The sequence below is a fragment of the Acanthisitta chloris genome, unplaced genomic scaffold (genome assembly GCF_000695815.1).
Source record: "Acanthisitta chloris isolate BGI_N310 unplaced genomic scaffold, ASM69581v1 scaffold4457, whole genome shotgun sequence".
Lineage (NCBI taxonomy): Eukaryota > Metazoa > Chordata > Aves > Passeriformes > Acanthisittidae > Acanthisitta > Acanthisitta chloris.
The window spans coordinates 23,173-32,472 of NW_008680826.1; the positions used below are offsets into that span (position 1 = coordinate 23,173).

The following is a 9,300-nucleotide window of genomic DNA, read 5'->3' on the forward strand; positions in this document are numbered from 1 at the left end:
ATAAAGGAAAAAGAAATATGGATTGAGAGACTGGAAGTTTTATCACTGCAACAGCACTTAGTTTGACAAAATATGATTCTAAACCAGGAAGATTCTGCGTAGAGGGAGAGGTGGAAACTAGAGAATTCTTGGTCTTTTCTCTCATCACTGTAATAAATGGCATAAACATCTTAATTAAGGTTCTAAATATGTCTAGATCTTCCTGTTGCTTCCACATATACAATAGAAAATGCATCAGGAAAGACAATGTTTTTTTCCTAATGAGTTTTCAAGCACCATAGGCAGTATCACTCTGCCAAAATATTTGAATAAGCTCCAGAATCCACACTGTGATATAGGCTGGAGTGAAGAAGTTTATAAAGTCCACAAGGATGTGGGATGGCTCAATGAATAGCCAAGTCCTGGAAGAATACAGTGGAGATGTAAGAATTACTCGCTGGTGGGTGTAAACTTAAATAGACAACCTAAGAACTCACAACAGAATGACTTAACCAAAGTTTACATTTCTGCACTCAGGAAAAATAAACAGGAAGTTGTAAAAAAAAGTATTTCCAACTCTGTTCAAGGCCCAATTTTGGTCTGTTTTCCCTGGGAGATTTAAATAAAACTTTAAATCATCCGTAAATGTCAGTTCAACATCTCCTTAGTGAGAATTGGTGAATGTCACTCTCATTTACCATTGCTTACCATCTTTGAGGATTGTTTCTCGCTCTGTGCCATCAATTTTCTGTCGTCCAATTAGGAAACTGGTAGTATCAGCAAAGTAAATGTAATTGGTTTCAGCATGGAAGTCCAGAGCACGAGGATTGACCAAGTTCTCTATAGGGATCATGTATTCATCAGATACTTTGGTATTCAGGTCCATTCCCCGTATTATTCCTGGACGTCCCTTCCCATAAAAAAGAAACAATTCATTCTTTGGTCCTGCAAAACAAAGATTACAAACATAAACAACTGATGCTGCCTAATCTTCTTTATAGTGCTTAATGTCCCTGTTTAATTAACTGGCACAATTAGTGGGGAGCAGGGGCATTATTCAATACCAAAAATTAAACTTTCATATATTCCAAAGGTATCCAAACTCAAGAATTCTAGCTAATTACATGACCTTAATTAAAAATACAAATTTCTTTAGTGAGCTGCTTACATCTAATTATTTTTTGCATAGAAGTTCACACTCAAAAGCAGTGCTAGACCACAGAATAACTCTGCATCTGCTGTGAGGTGGACATACATAGCTCTGCAGACATTTAATTTTACGATTCATTAGGATCTATGAGGCTAATATAGGCCATGACTGTACTAATCACTAAATTTAAAAATGTCATAAACCCCAGCAAATACAAAACACCATTCTTTTTCACCTGAATGTTCTCAGAAAAAAAAACAACTCAAAAGATTACAGGAAATTTCTTTCAAATTCAATGGAATGCAACAGATCAACACACACTGTTCCTTCATACTGGGAAACAAAACATGGATACCAATATTTCCAGTTTCTCAGAAGATTAATTGCATTAGTCACAATTAAGTGAAGCTTAGTAAAGTGACTGTTTACTTAAAGATACATATAAATATCCTTAGATACTTAAAAATTATCCTTGACAGCTTAAAGCTACCAAGACACTGCTTAAAATTCTCTCTATACTTTTCCTGCTGTCTCTCAGGGCTTTTTGATGGAATTTTCAGTGAAAACTGTATCAGGTTTTAATGAGGTCAAATATACTCATCTATCAGAGTATTTAATTGCATGTCATTCATGCATCATCATCAATGCCATTTGATTGAGAAAACAGACAACGAAAAAGCATTCCCCAGAACTTTGTGCCAATCTGTTGGCTGCAAGTGACCAAGAGATTATGTATTGTCATCTTAGGTATAACCATAGTCATACAAAGCACATTTGGTTTCAAAAGTGTCATGAGAAAACCCTTGCTTGACTTATTCACATGAATGATCTGCTTCTGTGTTACAAGTTGATTGCAGGGGTGGAAATTGGATGTGACAAACTATTTAACATCATTCCAGTACCTGTGTGCTGTGAGAATGCTTAGCATAGAAATAAACAGTAAAATATACTAAGGTAAAACTTATGATAATTTTTAGTGCTCTTTGAACAGCATCCCAGCTTTCATTTGTCACTTCTATGAACTAAGCCAAATCAAATAACTTTAAGGGAATGAAAGGAGTATGTGAACAAAGTGTCAAGTACACATTACAAACCTATTTCCCCCCCAAAGCAGCCCAAGTGATTTCTACTGTTATTGATCAGCATGCTAAAGAACACCCTGAACTATACCCTGGAATATTCATGGCTGGCAGATTCTTTGATTTAAATAACATACTTTTGCATGACCTGCCATCACTCCCCAAGATGAAGCCAGTCCTGCAGCGACAAGTCCGTGCTTTGTAGCTGCTGCTGAGCAGACAGATGTGTGAACATCCCCCTGGCATTCCATATGGGTCCTCCTCACACGCGTGGCTTCTGACTATGGCGAGGGAAAAACAGCAGGATTCAGATCCATTTAAAGCAAGATAATTATATGCATCAGCATGGAGAAAGTTTAGGCAGAAAAAACAAGGAAATTTGTGTCACAATAAATCTTGCCCCAGAATATAACTGCAAAGGAAGGTGGTTGTTTATGACATGATATCCAAATCAGACAAGCAATGCACAGGGCCATCTCGTGGCTATCAAGCTATAGCCAGAGTTGTGTGCAATCTTCCCTTTTTGAATCAGCCTCTGCATAGCATTTGCAGGGCAGTGCTCCCCTGGGGGAGCTCCCCTTTTTGAATCAGCCTCTGCATAGAATTTGCAGGGCAGTGCTCCCCTGGGGGAGCTGACACTTCTCCCCTTTTGTATTTGTTGCTTTGGTTCATTTGATTAGTTGGGTTTTCTGAGGACACAGTGCATCCCATGGCAACACAGTTTGCTGTTCAACACCATTAGACAGCACCTTTCTGGGGCAGATACCTGTGCTGAAACTGAAGAACAGAACAAACCTTGTAGCCTTTTTCCATATTCAGAGAATCACAGAATGGTTTGGGTTGAAAGGGACTTTAAAGATCATCTCATTCCAACTCCCTGCCATGGGCAGGGACATCTTCCACTAGACTAGGTTGCTCAGAGCCCCATCCAACCTGGCCTTGAACGCTTCCAGGAGTGGAGTGCAGATTTCTACAGCTGTGACATAAATCCAGCTGATGTGCAGATTTGTACAGCTGTGACATAAATCCAGCTGATGAGCCAATGAATTCCTTTCCCTTGATTTCAGATTTTCAAATGCACAGTTCTAAATTAGCAGACTAATATGTCAAGTTCAGTGTTTCAAACTATTAAAGGCAAATCATATAAACATAGAATGTTAAGGGGTTGGAATGGATCATCTAGTCCCAATCCCTCCTGCCAATGGGCAGGGACAAATCTGATGAGAAAACAAAATCTGCCTTGCTATCCTACATTTACTACACTGGCTTAGAACAGGCCAAGATGATTTTAGCTCAAAACATACTTTTCTGTGGGGTTTTTTTCTCCTTTCCCTCAAGCTTTTTTAAAAAAAAATCCAAACAATCAAGTGGATTAAGGTCAATATGGTTAAAGGTATACAGAAACTCTACCAAGCTGAGACAGCCTTTACAGCAAATCTTGACAAGCAGCAAACATGTCCATTCAAAATATAGTGAACAAAGGGCAAGAGGAGCAGAGTAATCACAGGATGTAATAAAACACTGTACTCATGTCTCTCCTCTACTCAACCTCTCTCCCTTGGGAGTACAAGAGAGAGGCCTGTAGCAAGGAAAGAGTCTTTGCAGCCTTCTTCAGAGACTGACATCTGCAAATCAATGCCCTCAGCTATGGGGTGAAAATTAGTTCACTCTCTCTACATCAATTTAGAGTTTGTTCCCACTTCAGAAACTTCTCTAAACAGTCAGTCTGTTTAGTAACATCGACGTTGAGAACCAGAATTGATGTGTTGGCTTTTCTGTCTAAGCAACGATTTATTGCTATCAGTCACATCAAAAAATTCTCATAAAAGCATCGCTGTAAACATTTTGGATTTTGCTATCTTTGCACAAAGGTCCTACAAACCACACTGCTGTTCTGCATGCAGGAAGTATGCAAACAGAGCCCTGACCGACTCATACAGGACTATGGACCTCAGAAATTGCTATTTTACCAAAAATTCTGAGGTTGTGAAAAGTTTTTCATTCAAGATGAAAATGAAGATTTCTTTCACAGGGGGAAAGATGATATTTATACAAACCAAAGAAACTTTGACAGCATGTTCCTATCTCACTGGTGCTGTGCTGGCAGTTAGGCAGGCTAACTGCCCAATCTCTGTGCTTTTTTGGCAACTCCAAAGACAGGGACTCACTTGAGGTTCATAGCCTGTCTGAAAAGCAGCCCCAGAGAAACCTCTCTGAGGAATGAGACCCAAGTGTGTGGACAACACTGGACACCCAAAATTGCTGAAGGTGTTAAATTCTTAACATGTTGAGTGTGTGGAGCCAGACAATGCACAGACCAGAGCTCTTTGGCAGCTCTCCAAGCTGAATGCTCAGGAAAAAGTTGAGTTACAAGCTTAGAAACACAAGAAAACTGGACAAATCAAGAAATAACAGAGAGTTTTGGCACAATGAGAAATTTTCACTGCATCTTCTGATACATTTTTCTGGTAGAACCTTTTTAACCACATAACCACTTAATGCTATCAATATACTGCTAAAAATTCTCTATACACTTTTCCTGCTGCCTCTTCAGGTTTTTTTGATGGAATTGTCAGTGAAAACTGCATGAGGTTTAACCACTTCAATATCTGCTTTTGTGTTTTGCAGAAAGAGGAATTTTTATCTTACCTGCTGTTTGAGTTCTTTTCTGGTACACACGGATCTCTTTAGCATTGTCCAGACTAGCAAGAGCCTGAACATCAGTGCCATTGTATCTGTTTATCCGTAAAATGCTGAGATTATCTGAATTAACTGTATACAAATAGTTTTCAAATACTGCCAAACCACATAGATGTCTAATCTGGAAAAGGTAAAAAAATATCATTATTTTAGTTCAGGATTTTAGGCGTATCTATGATTTATAAACATCAGGCATTACTTTGAATTCTGCCTGAGAAAATGCAAAAGGTTTTCTGAATGTCTCAGTAAATATCTGTAAATAGTAAACACAAACTATTCTACAAGTATAGTTTGCATTTTCATAGTCTCAAGTTTATAATTAGAAAAGCTTGGTATAAGAAAGGCAGAAAATTCAAATTTTTTAGCCATCCAAACGTATTTACTCTCTGAATTATCAACTTTCTGTCTTTTATATTAAAAACTCCTGCACACTTTGACTGCAACAGCTTTAGTTTAACTAATATTCATTGACTGATAGTAACTAAGATAAATTAACTACTATTAACTAGCATTGACTAATAAATATAGTAATCTCAGATATTTAAAACACAGTTTTTAGGTGTGATTGATGCACTTTTTACAATTATGGTACGTTTAAATCAGGGCAAATAGTGCCAGATAAACCTGCTGAATGTTTTCTTCAGTGAATACATGATAAATAAATTTGTGTTTCTTTTGTGTTGCTCTCTTTGAATATGATTGTGGCCACATGGTACTGTTTATTTCTCAAAAAAGTGAATTCTAAAATTGCATTTATCTGTGATATACCTGAGCACACTGATTTAAAATTACCTAATATTGGTTAGTTAGACCATCAGAGCTCCCACATGAAGTGCTTGATAGTCTAACAGTTGTGCTTGATTTATAGATTTAGAAAATGTCAAATATCTCACTGGCAATTAAGGAGAATTTGTTGGCAGATGTTCAGATATTCACAAGCTGAATATCTTACTACTTTAATCAATAAATTGCTCACCACAAAGTATTTACTTAGCTCATTCACTCACAAATTCAGACATACATCACCAAAAACCAACCCAAACAGAAAAAAACCCTGTCATGCATCAAGTATTTCAGCCTAGTTTGGAAATTACACCCTAGCTGGCCAAATCTTGCCATTGTGTTCTGCCCTCACCCAGAAAAAGAAATAATAATTGAGATCAATGGAAGAGTTTTATTAAGACCCAATAGAAATTCAATCCAATTATAGTAAGATGGAAAACAGCCTAGAAAATAACTATGCATCTGTACCAAATTGTTGAATTATCCTCTGAATTGTAATCCTTTCCTCCCCTATTTCCATTTGCACTCGGTTTAAATCTTTACAATTTAATTCCCATGAGGGCTTTTATATTAACACTATTAAAACTATGTGACTCTTTTTACAATGCATTTTATAATGACTTTATTATTTGTATTTAATTTATGCAGTTGTTGTTTTTGCATCTCATGGAGCTTTCCAGCTATCTGATACGTGAATGGAAATGTTGCTTGCACAAAGAATTGTCCTCTGAAAGTCACCCAGGCTATGAATCAATGAGCCCAGTATCACTGGAAAGCACATCATTTGAAATTAATTTTCTCATTTGAGTGGAAAGACAACCAATACTCTTTGTGACAGCAGTGACCAATTGAGAGGCCAAACCTTTTAATACCCTTCACCCACATTGAGAGAAACAGATCACCTTTTTTAGGTAGTTTAGAGATGAAATTATCTTTCTGAACTTGATAAAGTATCCTCTTTTACATCTAAATTTCAACAAGAAGAGAAAGAACAAGCATCTCTCTTATGACACCAGCACAACACTGTTATAAGCCTGTAGAAGTATGTGATTTTTGGTTCTGGAAAATTAATTTCCTTTTTTAAGTATCTATTTCAAAATGTTACCTGACAAATCCCTTGTTGTTCCAGAACAACTGGCTAAAGACTGGGAGTAATTTAGTAAAAAATAGGAATGTATTTGGTGTTTACTTTGGTGACCTAGACTGGTTTTTGCCACATTTTGTGCCTATTTTAAATGGCAGTTATGCTGACCAGCTGTCAGTTCTCTAGGTAAGCAGTGATTACTTGGAAGCAAAGAATGGCAGCAGAACAGATAAAGTGTTTACTCTCTGTTTGCAAGTTTTTATATTCCCTGTTTAACCTCAGGCAGAAACAGATGTAAACATGGTGCCCACACCAGCTCTGGGATTCCAAGTACTGAGCAGAACAGTTTGATCTTTGCTAATTTTCCTTCAATTTGCCTAAGTCACAACTGCCAGAGAACCCTTCCTTTTCCTACTACCTCACTTTCCAAGCTGAAGCAACACTGATGGATGGAAATATTCCTGCTCAAAGACTTACAGGGTCTCAACATTTGTATTTATGACCACAAACATCTGAATCAACAGGGAAAAGAATCATTGCCATCGATAAAATAAGATTTAAGGGCATCCAGATTAGTCTGAATGGGGGAATAGTTTTTGCTACTGTGCTTCTTCCACATATTGTGCCTGAATGTCTCTCCTTCCTGAATGGGTAAAGACATCTTCTTGTCATTAATGATTTATCTCCCAGTACCTTCCCATTGCCCCATATTTTCCCTCCTGAAATCTTTGACAATGGGGAGTGTGACTTACATGGTGCATTGTTAATGAGACACTGCACAGAAAATTGTCCATAGGTTGCAAAACTGACTAAATTCCAAAGAAACCAAAACATGCAGATGGACTTGTTAACATCCAACACATTTGAACTAAAAAGAGAAAAAGCTACGAAATTACTGTAGCTGTTAGCATCACATATGTGCATTTACTGATATTATTGCTTTTTACTAATTTGCAAATAAATACCTACTTGTCTGCCTTTAATTATTGTGTGTCGCTTTCTCCCTTGATAGTCAACAACTTCCACACTATCCAGATATATGTCAACCCAGTACACATATTTATTGATGAGGTCTAGTGCCAGAGCAGTTGGCTGTTCAATTTTAGAGTCTACTATCCACGTCCTGTTCATTCCATCCATGTCACATCTCTCCACCTTGGCAGCATTCCCATAGTCTGTAAAGAAAAGCTTTCTGTTGAAAGAAAATAAGATGTGGTAAGTTTTAAAGGGTGTGAGCAGAGTGCCAAGCTCCTGGTAGCTCTGGGAGAAGGAAATTTTTGTCCTTTGCCATTTCAGTATCCCATATACCCCATGCTGATAATCATATCATAGTAAAAAACATTCACAATGTATTCTAATAAATCCAGTATTACACTGAATTATCTTTCAAATGGAATGTACAGAAGTTCTAAATGTATTTCCTTACATGACAGATACAACATGCAATACTTTACATAACGATCTTAAATATATTTTTGACCATTATTTCTACAGATACAACATGCAATACTTTACATTACAATCTTAAATATATTTTTGACCATTATTTGTAAAACATGGCAAGATAATTACAAATAACAGAGTGGCAAAGCCTCAATGAACTCAGATGGTCTGGAGAACAATTCATTGCATATGAGGTGCAACAAATACAGTGATCAATACTGTCAGGTTTTTCAAAATCTATTTCTAAAGGAGATGCTTTAGTCTGTACTGAATTTGTATCCAGCATTGGGAGGGTGCTCAGGCTTTAAAATGCTTCCACAAATCGAGTAAGTCATTCCATCCAAGAATAATGGGAAACTATCAAAGACTTAAAATTGCTACTAGAGCTTCCTAACCCAATGCTTGATTAGCATTCAGTGGGTTTAGTACACGCAAATCAATTTTGATTAACCTGACAATATTTTAACAAGATTACCTATTTGTGAGAACAAATTACACTTGCAAGCTGAAGACCACCTTGCCATGACTTTAACATGCTGTAAAGAATAATCTGATTCCAGGCTGAATGTTACTAAAACTACTTTGAGAATCAGGATTTCATTTTCCAAATGAACTGAATTATCTCCTAGTTATTACTGCTAATGGGAATAACATTGGATCTACAGCATATAAACCTTGAGATATCTTTATGGTAAAGAGCAGGAATTTCTAGCCTTGTAACTTCTTAGAGAAATACAGCATTGTAATGCATTTTAGGCTGGAAAGAATGCATGTTTTCTGAACAGCCAAATTAATTTCATAGAATTCTCATAGAACTATAGAATTTTCATAGAATTTAAGGGTTGGAATTGACTTGGATCTACAGCATATAAACCTTGAGATATCTTTATGGTAAAGAGCAGGAATTTCTAGCCTTGTAACTTCTTAGAGAAATACAGCATTGTAATGCATTTTAGGCTGGAAAGAATGCATGTTTTCTGAACAGCCAAATTAATTTCATAGAATTCTCATAGAACTATAGAATTTTCATAGAATTTAAGGGTTGGAATTGACCTCACAGATCACCTAGTCCCAACTCAACT

The 9,300-nt window shown here is 36.8% G+C and overlaps 1 protein-coding gene across 1 annotated transcript in view; it reads right to left on the reverse strand.

The window, feature by feature from the left end:
* LOC103805219 (low-density lipoprotein receptor-related protein 1B-like) overlaps positions 1–9,300 on the reverse strand; it is a gene marked incomplete at its 3' end in the record, with an annotated part of 73,724 nt that overhangs the window by 20,237 nt on the left and 44,187 nt on the right. Inside the window, exons 3-6 of the mRNA XM_009077859.1 lie at positions 7,745–7,967; positions 4,858–5,029; positions 2,346–2,489; positions 688–924 (exon numbers count right to left, since the gene is read on the reverse strand). Of these exons, the coding sequence (XP_009076107.1) occupies positions 688–924; positions 2,346–2,489; positions 4,858–5,029; positions 7,745–7,967 (776 nt within the window). The remainder of the gene's footprint in view (positions 1–687; positions 925–2,345; positions 2,490–4,857; positions 5,030–7,744; positions 7,968–9,300) is intronic.